The sequence below is a fragment of the Hyla sarda genome, chromosome 1 (genome assembly GCF_029499605.1).
Source record: "Hyla sarda isolate aHylSar1 chromosome 1, aHylSar1.hap1, whole genome shotgun sequence".
Lineage (NCBI taxonomy): Eukaryota > Metazoa > Chordata > Amphibia > Anura > Hylidae > Hyla > Hyla sarda.
In genome coordinates this window covers 331,092,069-331,114,804 of record NC_079189.1, presented here as the reverse complement: position 1 = coordinate 331,114,804, position 22,736 = coordinate 331,092,069, and the positions used below count along the sequence as shown (strand labels likewise).

Sequence of the window (22,736 nt, the reverse complement as noted above, 5' to 3'; positions counted from 1 at the left end):
AACACTGGAAGTACTATAAAGCCAACTATTAAATTATGTAAAATACAGTGGATATAGCTGAAAGTTTTTGTTGAGGACTTTGGACTACTGATGTCAAGTACAGGGGGGGGGAACACTTCCCTCATGTTATGCAGGTAGGAAGGAAGGGGCATTGTAAAAAAAAAAAATGAGTCTGAATTAAATCCTAACAGTTAAGCTATCATCTCCTAAAATACACAGGCTCAAGTGTGCCATAACATATACACACCTGAGCCCATGAATTTAATAAGGTCTGCAGGCTGAACCAACTATTGTTTTATTTATAGCCTCACTGGTCTCCTGATGAGACCATGCAGAAAAAGTTAGCATTTTTTATAGAGGAACCTTAGGGCATTCTATATGAGAGAGAGACCTCATAAGAGTATCCCTTATCTGGGTTCTTAGGCTTTTACATACCATACAGGCATAGGCAAGGCTGTTCCTTTCATCCTTACTCTAGTTTATAACTTTTTACTGGCTTGCACTGACTTACTGATTTGCACTGGAGCTTGTGAACTTGTGAACGAATATTGGGTCTACCATTTATATTTAATAATTGATAAATAGCCACATTTGAACATCTGTAAGGTATAACTCACAGACAATTGTATAAGAGACTGTGTTCATTCATTTTAGTGATCCTTTCCAAGCAATTCCCATATAGACACATTGCATGATGTAAGCAATTAAAAGCTTTTGTGGCTCCTCCCCTCAGCTATGATTGACACTTGCCAATCATAATTTAGGGGAAGGCTGGGAAAGCTCTCAATACAGGGTGCTGTGTGCATCTAACAAGAAGAACTTGCTGTCAGAAGTTTTCATTTTGTAACCAAGAAAAATGTTGACTGGGGGCACCAGACCCAGTGAGGTTTCTACCTATTAACTCCTCAAATATCCACCAATGGTGTAAATGTGATGCAAGCTTGTTCCGTAGTCTTGAGTAACTTCCATAGTCTTGAGTAAAAAGAGCTGCATACATATGTAGCCAAGTCTCAAGCTGTTCTCTATGGCCGTCACTCCCGATAGTACAAATTTTAGAAAATAGGGCTTTCCCTATGGATGTATGTTTCTAAGATGTAAGCTGAGAAACCCCTTTAATAAGACCCATTTAATCACTAATATTATAATAGCTACACATCATTGGAAAAATCTATTTAAAATAGAATAGTAGTTTATAATATTTATTTAGGAAATCTCTCATATTTGATATTTAATGATGAATATACTGAAAGACCTTACATAAATAACGTATGACTTGTCACATTATAATTCATTCTCAGTCACAGGTTAGACAAGCTTAGCTAGCTTTGTGTTAGACATTTGACTCTCTACCAAATAGGACTGAAGACAGTAAGTAGATATGGTGTATATATTTCAAAAAAATAAACTTGTGCGTATTTAATCCTAACTTCTTGTTATCTTGTAAAATGAGAGACACTGAAAATAATTCCATAAATTACATTATTGATGCTTTATGTATGCATTTGTGTAATCTTTCCCAGTATTAAAAGGTAGATTTCCCCTGATACAATTAATTTACAAATGAAAGCAAGAGATGATATTTTAGGGGTTGTTGTGCTCACATGACAGCATGGGGTACAAAGCAATTATTACCATTCCTTGGATACATACATTAATACTTTGCTTCTACTACAAAGTTAAATGCCTTCTCCTGAGAATACCCCCTTGTTGACTAGACAAGGCTGTCAATTTTGTTTGCCTGCCACATTAGGGGTTCCCAAGAGGGATGGAAAGGTTCATGAAAAAGGAGTAGCAGAGTAGGCAGCCTAATTCATTGTGAATTGAGCAAAGAAGTCTAATTCAGATAAATGGCTGACCCCAATGCATCCTACCTGTTATTACAACAGACATGCAGTATCTGTGCAGTAAATTAGTCAAACCCCAATAGGGCTTGGTGGTAGCTTATCTTCAAGTGTATAATTTGAGCAATGAGGGAGCTGCCTTCGTGACCAGACTGGGTGATTTGTTTCGTATTGAAAGATATTTAAGTGACTGCCTTCCAACATTTTCACCCCCTATTTGTGTTCATATCACAGGCTTATTATTGTTTTTGAAACCTTCTATACATTATTATTTAGATGAAAATATAACAATAAACTCCAAGCGCTTGAGACTAGGAAACTGATATGTTCTTATGGCTACTAGCCCTTATTGACTGCACTGAACTACCGTACTTCCAGAACATCTCTTTAATCCATATTGCTAACAAATATATACTAATCAGCCATAGCATAAAAATCACCTGATATTACAGTATACATAGCCCCCCTTCCTTGTGCCGCTAGAACCGCTCTGAATGTTTAAGGCATAGACACCACAGGACAGGGTATCTGGCACTAAAACGTTAGAGGCAGACCCTTAACTTCTGTAAGTAGTGAAATGAGCTCTCCATGACATAGACTTGTTAAGCTAGAACATCCAACAGATGCTCAGTCTGCTCAGTCAGATTAAAATCTGAGAAATTCAGAGGACAGGTCTTCTCCTTAACTCTTTGTCATGTTCCTCAAATTATTCATAAACAATATTTTCAGTGTGATGGAGTACATTATTCTGCTGAAAAATCCCACTGCCATTAGGCAATAGTATTGCCATAAAGAGATATTTATTGTCTGCAAAACTCTTTAGGTAGGTGGTATCTGTCAGAGTTACATCGACATGCCAGGTGTAGGTTCAGGCCAGGTTCCAAGGTTTCCTAGCACTAAATTGGCCAGATCATCATACTTCTACAGCTCACCTTTTTACTATAGTGGATATCAGTACTATCTTTTTTCCAAAGTAAGCAATGCACATACACCTGGCCATACATATTGTGTAAAGGAAATGTTGTTCATCAGACTCTGCACACATCAGTCAGCCTTGAATGACCGTAACCCTGTTGCCAGTTAACTGGACCACTTTTGGTAGATACTACTGCATTCTGGGAGCAGCCCACAAAATCTACTGTTTTGAAGATGCTCTGACCATTCATTCTAACCATCTTCACCTTTACCCATTTTTCTCTGTTTCCAACTCATCAACATCAGGCACTGACTTTATTTGCTGCATAACACATCCTACCCGATGACAGATGTCATTGTGTTGAGCTAACAAATATTGATCACTGTGTCTGTCAGTTTTTTTTTAAAGGGGTTATCCAGGAATAGAAACCAGTGCTCATTTCTTCCACAAACAGCACCACACCTGTCCTTAGGTTGTGTGTGGTATTACAACTTGGTTCCATTCACTTCAATAGAACTAAGCTTCAATATCACACACAACTAGAGGACAAGTGTGATGCTTTTCATGGATAAAATCAGATCTGTTTTTCTAATCTTGGATAACCACTTTAATGTTATCGCTGATTTGTATATGTTCTACTTATAAATGATCTGCTGTAGCGATGTAGACTTTATCTTTCAATAGGTATGTTTACTGCTCTAATACTGTTATATAAATGCTATAAAGCATGGCCCCTTTAGATTGCCTTGGATACATCTATTTAGACAACAGTGAGGATGTTCTACTTTTGAAGAATGTAGAAGTCATAAAAAATGTGGATGCATGCAATGCTTAGTGAAGGTCTGGGTGGGTGTTGAATTCCTCTATCACAGGTAGATCAAAAAGGCTACAGTACAAATCAGCTTGTAAGAGTCCAGGTCTTGTCAGCAACACCTTGTCTCTAGAGAGTCATTGTCAGACCATAGACAAAAATGACATGGAAGCAACTCTTCTGACTAAAAGCCAGGCAAGGTTGGTGAGAGAAAAAAAATTGGAAACTTCATTGGGAGTCATAGCCCCCTTTCTTCTAGAAAAAATATAGGATACTAGCATCTAGGTCCTCTCCAATGCCATGATTTCACATATCTCTGGGGCATGTTACATGGTGTAAATCATCATACACAATGAAGGTCATTTGCTTTTAGATTTACCTTTTTCATGAAAATGTCCTTTGAAGTGCCATGTTACTATATACATACCCTTTGCTATTTACACTATATTTAGTTTTAATTAATTATTAGTGTATATGACCTTTTTGTCCACATATCCATATTTTCTACCCAAACATACTCTCAAAGGCTTATTTGATAGCATGTCTGATACTGTACATAAAAACCAAATTCGTAGCTGCCTATTAGAATGTGTAGTAGCATGATATTCAGTTTGTACCATAAAAGGAAAAAAAAAAAAAAAACTATAGAAATGGGCATTGTAAGCCACTGATTATATCCAGTAAATAGTATATTAGCATTTACAAATTAATTCTTTGTAACTTTGTAAGATTTTAGACACATATTGGATACATTTCTTTGAATGCATAATAATGGGGCAGATGTTAATGTTATGCCATGTATATGAACATGACTAATAAAAGCCTACTATGTGTCGTTTAGTATCATTCTGGTCTAGGTTTATTGAAGGGTGTAAACTAATGGTGGCACTCTACAAATTGGTGCCAGACTTTTGTATTGAAACTATTTATTCTACTTCATATAATACACTCTTATCTTTTGTTGTGTATAAACATCACTGTTCTTTAATACATCTATGCCAGAAAATCTGCCCCCTCCCCTCTTGTCAGTTTTTTTTTTTAAAGACGTTTGGGATATGTCTCCAGAGTTATGGGTGTGGTTTGTTTCTGTTTGTTTTTAATGCAGACCATCCGGATTGCACCCAGAGGATGAAGGAGCAATTGGGGCAATGGGAAAATTAGAAATGTAACTGGGTAAATATTATTTCTTATAAGATTAATTGCTAAGTTTATTGTATGAAGCTTTCTTTTTATTTGTGTCACATTGTAGTGCTTGCTTTGCTATAAAATACATGGCCGTAAATGTTGGCACCCCTGAAATTTTTCTAGAAAATGAAGTATTTCACACAGAAAAGGATTGTAGTAACACATGTTTTGCTATACACATCTTTATTCCCTTTGTGTGTATTGGAACTAAACCAAAAAAGGGTGGAAAAAAAAGCAAATTGGACATAATGTCACACCAAACTCCAAAAATGGGCTGGATAAAATTATTGGCACCCTTAACTTAATATTTGGTTGCACACCTTTTGGAAAAATAACTGAAATCAGTTGCTTCCTATAACCATCAATAAGCTTCTTACACCTCTCAGCCGGAATGTTGGACCACTCTTCCTCTGCAAACTGCTCCAGGTATCTCTTATTGGAAGGGTGCCTTTTCCCAACAGCAATTTTAAGATCTCTCCACAGGTGTTCAATGGGATTTAGATCTGGACTCATTGGTTTCTGACACTGGGCTGTACAGTGTGACCCAAAATCCATTGGTAATCCTCAGATTTCATGATGCCTTGTACACATTCAAGGCACTTAGTGCCAGCTTCAGCAAAACAACCCCATAACATAATTGAACCGCCACCATATTTCACTGTAGGTACTGTGTTCTTTTCTTTGTAGGCTTCATTCATTTTCGGTAAAAAGTAGAATGATGTGCTTTACCAAAAAGCTCTATCTTGGTCTCATCTGTCCACAAGACATTTTCCCAGAATGATTTTGGCTTACCCAAGTAAATTTTGGCCAAATGTAGCCTTGCTTTTTTATGTCTCTGTGTCAGCAGTGGGGTCCTCCTGGGTCTCCTGCCATAGCGTTTAATTTCATTTAAATGTCGACGGATAGTTCACGCTGACACTGATGTTCCCTGAGCCTGCAGGACAGCTTGAATATCTTTGGAACTTGTTTGGGGCTGCTTATCCACCATCCGGACTATCCTGCGTTGACACCTTTCATCAATTTTTCTCTTCTGTATACACCCAGGGAGATTAGCTACAGTGCCATGGGTTGCAAACTTCTTGATAATGTTGCACACTGTGGACAAAGGCAAACCTACATCTCTGGAGAGATCTACATCTTGTAGCCTTGAGATTGTTGATATTTTTCCACAATTTTGGTTCTCAAGTCCTCAGACAGTTCTCTTCTTCTCTTTCTGTTGTCCATGCTTAGTGTGGCACACGCAGACACACAATGCAAAGTGAACATCTCTTCTTTTTTATCTGCTTTCAGGTGTGATTTTTATATTGCCCACACCTGTTACTTGCCCCAAGTGAGTTCAAAGGAGCATCACATGCTTGAAACAATCTTATTTTTCCACAATTTTGAAAGGGTACTAATAATTTTGTCCAGCCCATTTTTGGAGTCTGGTGTGACATTATGTCCTATTTGCTTTTTTTCCTCCTTTTTTTGGTTTAGTTCCAATACACACAAAAGGAATAAACATGCGTAAAGCAAAACATGTTACTGCAATCCTTTTCTGTGAGAAATACTTCATTCTCAAGGGTGCCAACATTTACGGCCATGACTGTAGATGTACTATATTAGTGCTCCCATCTAAGCACAATTGTGTTCCATTTAATGTGATAACATACACCAAACGCTTACAGTTCTTTCACAGTCAACTTCCACATATTCTAGTAAAAGTTGTCCATTATTGAGATGAAACAAGAATTGAGCTGTATTGGGACACATTTGATGATTCTACAGTTAAAAATAATACCACCACCATATCAAAGCTAAGATATAGTCAATCATAATTATCAAACCAACTTTGACTCCATTATATACCCTTACTCCAGGATGTTGACCCCATCGACACAGTAGATAAATAGGAAACAAATATTATTTTACTGAATGTATGACCATATGCAGACTTTTTGTATTCAAGGTATGAGGCAACTATATGATACTCAGCAGTTTTATGCACAAGCCCTAATAGTTAGAAAAGGACTTGTGCATGAAACCAACTGTACTGCCTCCCCACACTAAAGCTAAATGTCACACAGGCCTGAAACTTTGGATGTACGCTTTAAGTATTATATCCTGATGACATTGGTTATCTTGGGCCATTATCAATGTCTACAATCAAAGTAAACATGCATTATCACATTCTCACTAATACATACAAAATACCTATCTACTATGGGGGAAAAATTCTGTAGCAAAACTGTCCCCAACTTGCAGATTACCTCTCCTCCAGATTAACTAATTAACAGGTAATAGGTTGAACATTCACTTAAAGGAAAGCTACTTACAGATGGAACTAAAGATACTTTATTTTTTATCTTCTGGAGGAGAGCTAATATGTATACTTTTTCCCATGAAACATGACCTGTAAGACTCCCTATGCCAGCTGGTGGTATCTGCAAGGAGAAACAACACCCCTGAGAGCATAGTCTGTAGTGACAGAGATGTTCTTGGCAATTAAACCTGCTTAGGGCTCATTCATACCATATTTTTGAATACGACAGCTTGTGCCGCACCCCATTCATTTCAATACACTGGACAGAGTCAGATAGTGGCTCCGATCCACTCATTTTTGGACCGTATCCGTTTTGTTGCTGGACTGAAATAGTCCAGTAATAAAACTGATACGATTAAAAAAAATGAGGTCACCGGAGTCACTATATGACTCCATCTGGCTCATTGAAAAGGATGGAGTGTGGCGCGGGTCTGGTGGGGATATAGCAGCCGATGTTTTTTTAAATTCTCCTGCTGCCATATACCCAAAACATGGTGTGAATGCACCCTTAGATTATTTGATGTAAACAAAATTGCCTGTGTATAAATGTAGGTTTAGTGCCTAGCAGCTGCCAATTAAACCCATTTGCCCTGGAAGCAACTAGATTGTTCATGCTAGATTTGTATGACCAGTGCTTTTCTTATCCACCTTTTAATGAGATAAGTAGTGCCAGATATAAATGTTAATGGTTCCCCTCCTTCTTCTTCAAATGAATGAACATGTATGTCTAGGTGAAGAGGCTCTGTAATTTCAATAATCAGGTGAATTAGCATTAAAGTTGTACAATCACACAAGTCAAAGAAGTGACATTTAAAGACATCTGTACTGCATGAATTTTCTATATTCATGTGCCCGTGCTGCAAAAAATAAACAAAATAAACTTTAACTCACCTTCTTACATTCCCCCGTTGCGCCGGTACCGGCCTCACGGTAATCCGCTGCGGTCCTCTTGCTGCTTCCTGGGGACGGTAACGTCAGAGAGCCATCAGCGTATCCCCGGCCACAGCAATGTCACGCCTTGGCTGGTGATAGGCTGAGCACACTGTCATGTAAGGAGCCGGCCAGAGCTCCTTGCATGACAGTGTGCTCAGCCTATCACCAGCCGGGTTGGGACATCGCTGCGGCCAGTGATACGCTGACAGCTCTGTGACATTACCGTCCCGAGGAAGCAGCAAGAGGACCACAGCGGAGGACCGTGAGGGCGGTACCGGCGCAACGGGGGAAGGTAGAAAGGTGAGTTAAAGTTTGTTTTGTTTATTTTTGCAGCCCGGGCACAGGAATATGGAAAATTCATGCAGTACAGATGTCCTTTAAGTAATATCTCTACAGCCGTAATAATATTGAGAAGAAACAAAGTAAAATAATGGGTTCCGGATTGCTTGTTTGACACATTGTCTGCTTTAAAATTGTTTTTTTACAGATAGTTATTGGGTATGTGACAATAGTAAGACTAATATAAGAGGCACCTGATTAATCTAAAGTTAATGCTTCATTATGTGAGCGTAGAACAATGCAAGTGTACTACTCATTAGGATAGTGGTCACTGGAAGACAAGTGAAGAGGCTTCGGATGGAGGAAGCTATTGCAGAGACATCATTAATATCACTGACAGTCAGTAAGACCAATGTGACATTTTTTGTTGATACGTCAACCAACATTCAGGATATTATTGTTACTGATAAAAATGTAGTCATTGCAATAGACTGCCACAAATAATATAGAATCATTACAACAAATTGTGCCAATTACATATTCAAGTCTTAAAATTTCAAGTAAATCTGAATGTTTTATCGATCTAGTTAAGTTTTCACTGAAAACAGCTGCTGCCAGTTAGGATGTGCTAAAAAGATATACAGTAGGGGAGCAGCATTTCCTCTTTTGTGAGTTCGGTGTATGGGAAACATCATAGCAGCTAGTTTACACCCACTAGCACATGGGCAACTGAAAATTAGAGATGGAGCCTTCAGAGAGGAAAACTGGTGAAACATGCCATATACAAGTTATATAATGGCTGACAATAGTATTGATCCTCGTACATACACATGATAGTCTATCCTAAAATAGTTTGTGTAAAAGGTTAATTAAGTGCTGTGCCTACAAAAAAGGCAAGTACTGTATATTATGGCTATAGTGTTCAGGTGGTGGGAGGCTCATGACATTTTAAGCCTGGGGGTTCAGGTCACTCAGTCTCCTTAGTCTGTCCTCTTAAAAGAACATACATGTTACAGGTCTGAGTTTGCTAATATATTTGTGGCTCTAATGATAGGGATTTATATTTAGCGATTTTACCACTAAGTTAATAAACTGATACATATGTGTTTGGCGCCCCTAGTGGTAACAGTGTAATATGCTTACCTTTAAGTTCTTATGCGTCAGTAGGAATTATCAAATGTGTAGGGATAAATAGTTTGGCAATGACAGAATGATTTTTAATAGGCCTTTCAGTGCTTTATTCTCTGTATTAAGAGCAGCTGGTTAAGTATTGTGTTATAGTAATACACAGATATAAATTGCCTCATTACAGCACTGACACCAGACGAGAGGGACGAGAGGTTGCTGTGCTTTAGGGAATGGCGTACTGTGCTGATAACTTTAGGAGCAGTTGCTGTTCTTCACACAGGTGATAAATAAAGTGCTAATATATCAAGCTTGAAAGAACCGCCATAGTCCTCAGTGAGCATCAATTAAATGTACTGCTAATTTCAGGATGGCAATAGTGCTAAGTGATTAGAGTATGAGTGGTGGTTATTTGTCACATGTTGTTTTGGTAAGAGCAGGACACTTCAGTTGAGTCCATGAGATGTAGCAGAGGTAAGATTATCATTTAACACGTTCCCCCCTGCACCTGGCCTATATGGCAAGGAGTTTCTGAATTTTTGCACAAACTAAAATATTTCAACTTTTTGACACTCTGGCCCTTGCTCGCCAAATGGGCAGAGCGAGGTGCAAATTGTGTGTGGTGTCACACAAAGGGGGCATGGCACCATGAATCCACCAAAATTATTACTATTTCTGCCTGCAAACAACTAGAAGTTGATGTAGATTTCAGTGAGGGCTTGTGCGCCTCTCCATAAATCCAGCGTTCTGGGGATTCATTTAGACCAGCGTGTAAGACACTAGTTTTAATAAATGCCCCCTATATCCATTACTGATCTTTGTGGGCTGCACCTAGACTTGCCACTAAAACTCCAGGAACAAAGCAGCAGTAAGGAGTCATTACAAGCACTAGCCACAAGCACAACATGCTTCGGCATCCTTACAGTAATTTAATACAATTCCACCAAACACCTGAATATTCTGTTTTGGTTGATTTCGCATAATTTATATTATAATTGTGTGTAAGTGTCATAGTCTTCCAGTTCATTCATTATTGATCTATGAAATCTGAGATCTGATATGGCCATCCTTGTCCATTTTGGAAGTAATAGAATAGTATGCACCAGGCAAAGAAATGGCTTAACTATCCTGTGCAAACAGCTTAGAGGAAATAGTAGCCTAGATATCCCTATAATGCAAATGTAAATGCAAAATATACATCTTAAAGAGAACCTGTCACAAATTTTTCACTGCCCAAACTTTTCAGAGAAATCAAAGTTGTAACTTCGACCAGGATCGGGGATTTGAGTCATCATCTTCAGGGTTCCACTGGCTTGAGCGACAGATCTATGCCTAGTTAGGGATTGTGGAGCATCTTGATGACTCCAATTCGCAGCTGAAGCAACTCTATTTCTCTCAAAGGGTTATAAGGGAGACTGTCTTTGGTTCATGCTGCCTATGGTTTGGACAGGACAGCTTTCCTTTAAATGTACAGAAACCTGACTTTTCAGATTTTGAGTTACTGTAGGTCTTATAATAGTGAATCAGATACTTATTCCCCTTTACATGAATTTATAGGGATGGGGTTTACTAAACAGTTGTTCTTTAATGTTTTATAATACTGTTGTAACTAAATCCTTTAAATAGCCAACAGAAAAGGACTAACAGTTTTTTGGGCCCTAACTGAACACTGCCGAGCAATATTAAAGGGGTTATCCAAGAAAAAAACTTTTTTTTTCCAACTTGCTCCTGAAAGTTAAACAGATTTGTAAATGACTTCTATAAAAAAATCTTAACCCTTTCAGTACTTATGAGCTGCTGAAGTTGAGTTGTTCTTTTCTGTCTAAGTGCTCTCTGATGACACCTGTCTCGGGAACTGTCCAGAGTAGAAGTAAATCCCCATAGCAAACCTCTTCTACTCAGTTCCAGAGACAAGCAGATATGTCAGCAGAGAGCACTGTTGCCAGACAGAAAAGAACAACTCAACTTCAGCAACTGATAATTATTGGATGGATTAAGATCTTTTTGATTTTTTTTAAAGTTATTTACAAATCTATATATAAAAAGTTTTTTTCCTAGAATTCCCCTTTAATGTGTCAAATCAATGTAAAAAGTTGTGAATAGATAGTGATACAGATAGCTGGATGTCTTCATGTGCAATATATAAAATGATGTCCTACAGGTTCCTTGGCCAATAACACATTGTCCAAATGTCCAGTTCTTAAGAATGTTCTTACAATTTATTATGAGGAATATTTATCAAGGGATTTAAGCTGAATTTTTTTGCTTACTAAAGTAGCACAAAAAGTCACGTCACCTAAGCAATTTTTTGTGCAACTTTTGTGGGTAAGCAAAAAATACCAATCTGCCCTACCTAAGCCATTTTCAGTTTATACTTTGCTGTGGTCCTGGATTTATCATTGCGAAAGTCGCACGTAAGCAAATAAAAGTCGTAAAGCCCCTTCAAAAATCGCAAGTGTAAGCAAGACCTGGCTTACAAACTTGCCTATGACAGCATTTTCAAAAAGTTGCACAAAAAATTGCATGTAAGACTTTTTGTGTGACTTTTTACACAGCTCCGCTCATTGGCACCCGCTCACATCTACCACCTGCCTGCAAGGTGTTGGGACTACAGTTCCCAGCATGTCCTCACTGTAAAGACATGCTGGGAGTTGTAGTCCTGCAATAGCTAGCAGGGTGGTAGTAGATGTGGATAGGTGGTCGGGGAGCGAAGCTGTGCAAAAAATCGCAGGTGAGACTTTTTGTGCAACTTTTTTTTACTCCTACGGTGGGACGAGCGGGTAGGAGATGTACAGAAGGGTGACAAGCTTATCATCTGCCTGCACATCTCCTGCCCATGCAACACTACTACAACTCCCAGGATGTCCTTACCGTAAGGACATGCTGGGAATTGTAGTTGTGTGGCACAGGGGAGTGTGTTAGATGGGCGGGTGGACGACAAGCTTGCCACGCCGCATGACTACAACTCCCATTATGTCCTTACTGTAAGGGCATGCTGGGAGTTGTAGTCATGCGGTGCGGGCAGGAAATGTGCGGGTGGGTTACCAAAAATGTAATAACCTCTTTTCATTGTTTTTGTTTCCTTCTCAGTTCAGATCCGTGTATCCTGTGGACTACAACGATGATCAGTGTTTTTTGTTTAATGTTAATAAAATGGTTAGCGAGGGCTTGTGAGGGAGTGTTTTTTGGAATAAAAGTTTTTTTTAAACAGGTTTTTTATTTTATTTAATTTACAGGCTTAGTAGTGGAAGCCGTCTTAAAGACAGAATTCATTACTAATCCGGGGCTTAGCGTTAGCACCAAAAACAGCTAGTGCTAACCCTCGATTATTACCCGGTACCCACCCCCACAAGGGTGCCGGGAAGAGCCGGTACCAACAGGCCCGGAGTGTAAAATATGGCGCTCCTGGAACTAGCCAGTAACAGGCTAACATTATTTAGGCTTGGGAGGGCAAGTAACAATGGTCCTCACCCAACCTGGTAACGTCAGGCTGTTGCTGCTTTGTTGGTATTTGGCTGAAAATGAAAATATGGAAAACCCTATTCGTTTTTTTTCTCTTCATAATTAATTAAATAATAAAAGAAAAACGCATAGGGTTCCTTGTATTTTTATTCTCAGCCAGATACCAACTTAACAGCAACAACCTGACGTTACCAGGGTGGGCAAGGACCATTGTTACTGGCCCTCCCCAGCCTAAAGAACGCCAGCCTGTTACCGCCTAGGCCCAGAAGCACCATTTTTGACGCTCCGGGCCTGTTGGTACCTGCTCTTCCTGGCACCCTTGTGGCGGTGGGTACCGGGGTAATAATTGGGGGTTAGCGCTATCAGTTTTTAGGGATAACGCTAAGCCCCGGCTTAGTAATGGACTCCGTCTATAAGATGGCTTCACCTACTAAGCCTGTAAAGTAAATAAAAAAAACAAATTTTAAAAACTTTTATTCCAAAAAAACACTCCCCCACAAGCCCTCTTTACAAAATGTTGTTAATATTAAACAAAAAAAAAACGCTGTTCATCGTAGTCCACTAAATCTGAAGTAGCCCACAGGATAGACAAATCTGAAATGAAAAGGAAAATAAAAACAATACAAAAAATGGGTTAATACATTTAGGGGGAAATAAGTAGTAAAAAAAATTTAATAAACACACTTACATTTTTTTTTTTTTGCTTATGTGTGCTAAGAAAATGGTATTCCAAAATGATTTTATTTGTTTTTGCTTATGTGAACCAAATTTATCAACCCCCTGTGATAATATGATAAATATGTCACACATAAGCAAACCCAAAGCAAAAAAAATTAAATGCTTACAGAACTCGCTTACCAAAACAAACAATAATAAATGTCCCCCTATTTGTATTTTCTACTCTATATCCATAGATTCTCAATATATTCACAGGTTGCAGTGATGCAAACATTTTTAAATGCCGATACTATGCAGTGGCAACAAATTTATTAGATTTTTGTAGCCAGGGATGGTTATGTTTTTTATGGGACGTTGATACTCCAGTTTTTAGATCCATTTCCATAAAATTTAATTAATATAATATAGTTATGAAAACCAAATATCTGTTCTGTTGATTGTGACATTATAATGTCTTTAGATATCATATGGTGCTAGCATATTGTACCTTGTTTTCTATTTTATAGCTTTACATTTTTGACAGTTTTTAGCTAGTCTTAATAGTAGCATAGCTAAAACAGGTAAAAATGACCGTAATGGGATGTGACTTCTGTGGAGACTGCTTGTACGGACAGACAACAAGAGCCTCATCAGTTTGTTGGAAGCTTCACGGGTCATTATTTTGCACATACACTATAGTGTTAGGTTATTAAACAAAAGTGCAATAGATTAAAGAGTGACAAGAGCTGCAGAAATCAATTCTTTTTCAACTGAGGTGGCATAATGGAAATCGACGTCTATGAATGAACTCTTGTTACAAAGTTATGAGGTGCAAAGCTAATGCACTGCCATGAGTTCATCTTTATTATTGTGTTACACCTGAATCAATTGACAAAGTCGTCCTTTTTTTCTTATTCTCCTTCTCTTTAAGCAAGAGATGGCACTTAATTGAATAAAAGTCAATGTAATTATATTAACAGGCTCAGTGTTAGTGCTGACAGAGGGAAAGGGACACAGCTCTACATATCTTCCTGCACGTTTGCGCATTCAGTTTGGCCTGACAGAAATTGAAGATGTCTACACATTCTAATTAAGATTGTTTATTTTTTATTTTTTTCTTAATTTTACTGCAAGAGAACAGAATGAAGGCGATACCCCTTTCCTAATGCCGCAATTACAGACTGTGCATTTTCTCAAACCATCTTTGGAAAAGTCCATATCCATCTGGGAAATTTTTAGTTCTTTTTCGCAATGTGTTAATTTATTCCACTTTCCTTAGACCTATTTTTTTTTACTCATTTATTGAACGCCAACAGTTAATATAAATTGTAATAATAGCATCATAGTCATACATAGTTTTGTCTGGTATGTTATATACTTATATACTGTAGCTTTTACATTTTCAAAAGGAGAGATTGTTTAGTTCTCATAGGCAAAATCAGGTGATCAGAAAATGATGAACAAGATGATCGGGGCAGATTTTTTAAGATTTGCTGCATAAAAAATTCAGTTATTTTTTGTTAGACCTCTTCTGGAAATAGAAAGCATTTTGCTCCAAATAATGGAGTTTTGGACAGTTATTTTTTTTAAATATTTTTTACTACCTTCTTCCATTGTGAATAATCTTCTCAGGGCACCATTATAAGGAAAATTGAACATTTCTGTGTTCCCATTTGAAAGAATGGGGAGCCCATGTAAAACATGTAATGGGCGATAGTCCTCCAGAGCAAGATAGACAATTTATCATCCTCAGACAATCCCTTTAGTATTGCACTTCTTCTGTCTCTCCTTCTCCATAACTTCAGCATACACTATATGAAATATTTTGGAATAACTTAAAACATAATTGCAGTTCATATATATAGTATCACCAGCACTGGATATTTAACAGTATGCCCTATCTGCAGCTTCAATATATGTATGTTTCCCTGTATTCACGTACCAGATATATATATATATATATATATATATATATATATATATATATATATATATATTACAAAAAATATATAAAATAGTAGTGACTTAAATGTGGACGTGTTGTATTTATTTTATATGCAACCATAAGTATCTGTATTAGCCTACCTGCATGATATCAAACGAATGTCCTCATGTGTAGATGTGAACAGGAAGAAGTGGAAATAGATAGGTAGTAGCTAAAAAATATAAATGCGTATATGTATTGAGTCTATATGCACTTCTTAATGCCATGACAGAAAATGCCTGCTAGAGTATACCTGATAGATCTCCATACAGGAGTGATGCTCTTTGCAGTTACTGTATGATATCACGGGGGGTTTGTAAGTAATGGTGCATACATCTGGTACATTTATATAATTCTGCCTCATATATGGAAGTCCCATAGGTCGGGCTGTAGACACTTTACTTATAATGTCTACAGTCCGACCTATGTGACCTAAGTCCCTTTCATCGCTCACTACTATTTTATATAATTGCAGTTTAACCAACTTTTAACTCATGATACTATTGCTGTGTGTATTATGTTTAAACAAATTTGGGAAAGCAGGTAGAAAGTTGTCCTTATGGATTTGCTGCTTTAGGTCTATCCATAAATTTTTTGTATTCCCACAGATATAGCAAGAGCTATCTTAACAGTTAATGCTTACAGCTAACATGATATTAGTTAGTGATGCTTTATGCAAACTTTGGTTTTTCTATCGGATGAATTCAGAAGAATGTTTTGCCTAAATTTGTTTGCCAGGATCACATTAGATTCCTCTATAGGACAGCAATTATATCCAATGGGAATATGATGAGGGAAGATAGTTATAAAGCTAATAAAGACTACTTTATCTACTATAGTACTGCTGCATATACCAATGCATCACCAATAAGATACAAATAGAGAAAATATTTGCCAAATGTATAAACATATGTCACCTTTTTCCGTTTAACAAATGACACCTTTTTTGGTACTGCATGATTCTGAATATCTGAAATCTAAACATAATAAAGTAGATTTTATGTACAGTATACTTGCATGTGATGATGATTTACCAGACTATGCATATGGTAAAACAGTGAACTAGATAACTACACTTTTTGCTCTTTTGATGGCATGTTTTATTTGCATGTGCACTATTGCATGTTTTTATTTACCATCTATTCAATTTGACAATTTTATTAAGTTGCAAAATAAATTGAAATGAAAATTTTACTAATTGTTTATTGATAATATGGGAAATCTGTCAATTGTTCCAAGCGGATTGGTGTTTTCTAAATTGTTTCTCAAAGCTATTATTTTTCCTTAAATTTCAGACACAGTGCCAATATAAACCTTCACCGCAAACTGTTGACCAAAGAACTGGATGAGATGGGGCTGGACTCCTCTCAGCCCAACCTCCGAGATGAGTTCTTGGCAAAAATCTATGGCGGTCAACATTCCATGGGCTTTGATGTTAGAGAAGACACCATCTCGCCAGTTGGTACAGAATATTCCCACATCAACGGATATGGGCAAAGCTTGGCAGATGACTACATGGTCTTAGACTTGAGTACAGCCTCCAGCATCCAGTCCAGCAGCAGTATCCATTCTTCTCGAGAGTCTGATATAGGCAGCGATGAAGGTATCCTCCTTGATGACATTGATGGTGCCAGTGACAGTGAAGAGTCCTCTCAGAAGGCTAATGTCTCTGCTTCGCTAATGGGACCAGGCAATGATATGACAGAATCTTCCTTATATAACAACTTTGCCATGAGCAACGGTGGAATAATGTGCAACATTTGCCACAAAATGTACAGTAACAAAGGAACCCTGCGGGTTCATTACAAGACAGTGCATTTGCGGGAGATGCATAAATGCAAAGTGTTTGGATGTAACATGATGTTCTCCTCTGTACGCAGCCGAAATCGGCATAGTCAAAACCCTAATCTCCATAAAAACATTCCATTCTCTGCTGTGGAATAGCTTCCAAATGGACAAACAAACTTCAGATTTCACAGATAAACTGTTCCATATTTATATATATACGTACATATATAAAAATGTATATGTATGTTATATATCTATATAAATATATATAAATCTAGATATATATTCTTTTTTATCGAACAGAGAAAAAGAAAACTACAAAACACTAGGTGCTTTTTTATTTTCACTTATTGGTGAAACTGCCCTGAAAAGGACTACCGAATGGACAAAACTAAAAACACGCAGTCACTTATACCTTTCCTTAGTTTATTTTCTTTTTCCTTTACTTTGGTTTATGAAATGAAGTACTTGGTTATCTCCAAAGATAGTGTCTTAATATTCCAGTGACTCTTGCTTGCAAAGAAAATTACTGAACATTTCTTTCTTTTTAATTTCCAAATCACACCTAGGTTTTTATTTGGAGAAGACTACACATGGCAGATTCACCTGTAAATATGGAGTCCCATTAGGTGGACAGTGTTGTATTGATGGTTGTGTACTCCTGTTATCTTGTTGCAGTTCCATCAAGCTGTATGCAGCATAACAAGCCTCTGTCTAGCTCTGTCTCTTTATTTTAGCTTTAATGCACATTTTGGCAACACAGGCACCGAAACATGACCATTTTATGACTACCTGCTAGATGTAGCATTACCATGGTGTTGCATGCTTAAAGCACTATCCATACATTGTTCTTTTTTTTCTTTCTTGTCTTTTGTACTTTTTGTATAAAAGCAGTCATGCACTTTCCCCACCCAAACACTACATTGGTGTATAATGATATTCTTATTTAACTCTTTAGTGCTGAGAGAATTATAATCTTGGCAAAACTCTACCATCTCCTGTGCTGAAGTGAGTGAAGCAACATTATTATCTTGGATGGCCTTGTAGGGCTGGTCAGTTAAATGGCATGGTTGCCAAACAAAGAAAGTATTAATAGAGTTTTGCAAAATGTTACAACTGCCAAATTTGCACAAATAGCTAAACTGCATAAAATTCTGCAAAATGTAAGCCATAAAATAAGGGGCTCTTATAAAAAGTTATAATTTTCCAGAGAAGTCACATTATGATAGTAAGAGAAAGCGTACTTTAGCACTCCAGTTCCTCCCCTTCCTGTCTCTAACATGGAGATCCTATAGAGCAAGGGAAGCATATAAGGTTGCTAGTCTACACAATATATTGTAATATAGATCGATATTTTTCCAGGGCTTACAGAGTTCACCTACATAATTATTACATGAAGAGGCCAGAATGCCAATCGTATTATTGGATAATATACAATTGATTTTATATTTTCAGCAGTAGAAGATTTGTAGCATTCTTGCATAGTATGTGCTTGTTTCCACTCAAAGGATGACATCTTATTTTGTTGTACACAAGTGACAGTATTACAGGGAATTACAAATTGATCACCATTTTAAAGCTATGTGGAGAAATATCTTCATATTGTTAAAAACTGCGTAGCTACACACACATTAATGGTCTATTCACACGTACAGTATTCTGCACAGATTTGACGTGCAGGATTTTCTGCTGTAGATTTCAATGTAAACTAAATGACTGAAAACAGCTTGAAATCCTGCGTATCAAATCTGCAAAGAATACTGTATATGTGAATAGACCCTAAATATTCAAAATAATACATTGCAAAGCATTGTTAGTCAGTGGTGTTCACTATGAAAGTACTGTAGATAGAGACAGGTTGAACATAGTATGGGAAGATGTTATTTTGTAACAAACCTAAATTATGTTAGTCTTCTCTTCTTCCAAAAATATCCTATATCTCTAACCAACAAGACCTCATATCTAAAGCTTAAATGTCAGAAGAATTCAGATCTAGTAAAATCAGTCAACTCATTTTGGGTACACATGAGCACTTCTTCCTACTTAAAAATTTTTTTTTTTTTTGGCAAAGGGTAGTCGGAGAATCTTGGAGATTGAGAAGTGGATCTTGGCAGGCTAGAAAGTCCGATTGAAATATTAGATTAACCCTAAACTGTAATTATTGTGGCTTTGTAGAAATATATATTTTAGTGATGACTCACTATAATAAAAACTGTACCAACAAATGTGCTCACAGACCAGAGTAAACTACACTTATTATAAATTAAATGGTTCCCTAGTAAATAGTTTCACAAACACAACATTTTTATCACTCTAGAGGTAATTCAGATGTCGCAAGTCATCTTCCAGTAAAAGAATTTAATAATGCATCCCAACTTTACAAGGCTGGACCTGTATGTAGTAAATAGTTCCAGATGATTCCCCTAACCTCTCCTGATATAAGACTCAGCCAAAGTCAATCCCTAGATATTTATTTCACCAGAAACAGGCATGAGTATTAGTGTTTTTTGCGCTTTTTGGCTTTGTCCTGGGAATTGAGATATATAGATTGGAAACCAACAAACACTTCTCTTAGCATTTGGGTGGTCACAAAGGCCTTGTGACTTTACAATTATCACAGGTTCCTCACTTTGGGTCAAAAGTTGAAGCACTTACAATGTAAAAACTGAGAATCACATGCTTGACCTCAAATGGAAAGTATTTGTATTCCAATAAAAAAAGAAACAATAAAGAGAAAAAGATACATGTTCTTTGTATTCCTGGGGGATCTCTGCAAAAGAAAATACATGTAGAAAGTTAGTAAAAAAAAAAAAAAAGAAAAAAAAAAGCGCAAGGCACTTTTATCTTGAAATTTTGGTGTGTTTCCGGAATTACCTATCTTGCCTAAGCGAGTGCACCATTACATTGCTGCAAACTCTTCTAGAAGGAGGATATTTACTTGTCTTCAGCGTTCTGCCAAAATTGTAGATTTCTATCTGCATTGAAACCTGTTTTCCAATTAATACCTCTGTTAACAATACGAACTCTGAGATGCATCAATGCACGATCTCTATATTCCAAGGCTCTGAATATCATATATTTAAGTTACAGCATCAGCTATCTATGATTATCCTCGCCTTTCTTATATTTGCAACAAATGTCTCATGTTTGCCAAAGGAATTTATTCTATGCGTTCTTCTTTGTTGTTTTATTGTACATGACACTCTTTTTGGATTACAAACATACACATTTCTAGCAGACAGTATTTACAATGACACTGATTGCTGAAAATTTTCTTATTAAAGAACTGTTTAAGAAATTGGCCAAAAAGGAAAAACCGATTATGATTCTTCCTGGGTCAAAAAGTGATTAAAGACTGAATATACTTGTGAAAAGACTAAAAGACTTTTCTTTTTTTTCTTTTTTTTTTTTTTTTGTTTATTTAAACTTGCATTGTCCAACACTAATGTTTACTGAGAAAAGCTGAGGAATTTTTGATGACCATTTTTTTGGGAAATGTCACTGAGTTTTAAGTACTACTCTCGGTTAAACTGAATAGTATTCAGCTTAGTTTTTATACTGTTCATGTATACTGTATGTGTTTGTTAAATTGCAACCGGATTAAGTAAAGTGTACTCTTCTTACTGAGTTTGTATGTGTGTCATGCTGCAATTCTCTTGTACTGCCTTTTTATCTACAAAACTGGGGAACGTCACTGTTTCAAGACATAATGAACCGTTTCAATCCGAATAGTTTATTCTGTTCAATAAAAACATGTTTTAATAATAAAAGAACAAATTTAAATACATAATTTCTTTAATTTTATTAGGACACCTATAGCCAGATAGAATACAAAACTATGATCATCACAATAATAATATAAAATGGAGCAAATTATCAAAACTCTATGATCACAAGCTATAATGTTAGTTATTACAGTTGTAACCTTACAGTTATTTAGTATAATATTTGTTAGGTTCTAAAGGGGTGCTCCAGAGAAGTACATATAAAAACTAAGCTCCAAAGCCACCACACTACCTGGATATGTTCCCTGTAAAGGATCCTGTCTTATATGCATTGGCTCCTGTTGCCCCTGCTGTCTTCTCTGGCTGCTTGATATTCTTTGACATTATTCTCTCCCCCTGCAGCATGATACTACAAGTCCGGGAAGTCATTGAAGCTCTGCTCTCACTGCAGGCCAGCTCCCTCTCTGAGAGAAGCCCCCATTCTCCTGCTCTGTGAGCAGCGATATTCAGTGTCTGATTGGCTGAGGCTGTACACACCTCTCAGCACTAAAGGAAGCATGACTCATCAGTGCAGGGCAGAAACTACATGAACAGAGGATGGCTGAATGACATATTTTTCTCACTAATCCAAAATCTTTACAGCACTGGTAAAACGTCCATTTATTTTAATCCATTAAAATCCACATAGTACAAAATAAGGTATAATTTCCACCTACCGGGCCTTAAAGGGGTACTCCGGTGCTTACACATCTTATCAACTAACCAAAGGATAGGGGATAGGATGCCTGATCGCGGGAGTCCTGCCGCTGGGGACCCCCGAGATCTTGCATACGGCACCCCATTTGTAATCAGTCCCCGGAGCGTGTTTGCTCCGGGTCTGATTACCGGCGACCACACGGTCAGCGGCGTGTGACGTCATGCCTCTGCCCCCGTGTGACATCATGCTCCGCCCCTCAATGCAAGCCTACGGGAGGGGGCGCGACAGCTATCACGCCCCCTCCCATAGGCTTGCATTGAGGGACGGAGCGTGATGCTCCGGGGACTGATTACAAACGGGGTGCCGCGTGCAAGATCCCGGGGGTCCCCAGCGGTGGGACTCCCGCGATCAGGCATCTTATCCCCTATACTTTGGATAGGGAATAAGATGTGTAAGAACCGGAGTACCCCTTTAATCATAGATACAGGGGAAAGTATTCTCAGGTATTTAAAACACAGCTCTGCCTGCAACGGGCGTAGATATTCCACACATTTTAAAAAAACACAGGAAATAAAAAATAAAAAAACACTTTAAGAATTTAAACACTTTAATAAATTTAGTAACCACATTTAACCTATGATTCATGCCTTTCAGATACGAGGTATCCCGATACAGCAATTTTGCACGTCTGTCTCCTCCTTGTATCGGCTTAGTAGCCCTTTCTATACCAGTAATGACAAGGGCACTAACATTGCCTGCATGGGTATGTAAAAAATGTGTAGAGACATTGGCAGGTTAGCCTTATATCTAAAGGGTTATCGCATGCACCTATGTATAATTTTGATTTGTATCCAACTATAAAGGATGTTAATCACTTTTACAGACTCTTTACAGTAAAATGTATTATTTTTTGACCAAACCACACAGGAAACACAATCAGTCCCATCACAATCTGAATTATCACAAGAAGGTTTCCTTGAAGATGTGAGCACACTTTCGTTTCAGGATTGCATTGTCCTCAACTCCCTTAG

General features: G+C 37.5%; 1 protein-coding gene across 5 annotated transcripts in view; it reads left to right on the top strand.

Moving 5' to 3' along the window:
- BNC2 (basonuclin 2) overlaps nt 1–21,082 on the top strand; it is a 634,266-nt gene extending 613,184 nt beyond the window's left edge. For 3 of the 5 annotated variants that reach the window (XM_056519647.1, XM_056519639.1, XM_056519654.1), the window contains one exon: nt 16,791–21,082. In XM_056519647.1, coding sequence (XP_056375622.1) covers nt 16,791–17,439 — 649 coding nt within the window. In that variant the 3' untranslated portion in view covers nt 17,440–21,082. Of the gene's footprint in view, nt 1–4,673; nt 4,742–9,579; nt 9,676–16,790 lie in introns of all 5 variants that reach the window. The other 2 variants (XR_008843921.1, XM_056519661.1) reach the window with 2 other exon arrangements.
- Nucleotides 21,083–22,736: the final 1,654 nt, after the last annotated feature.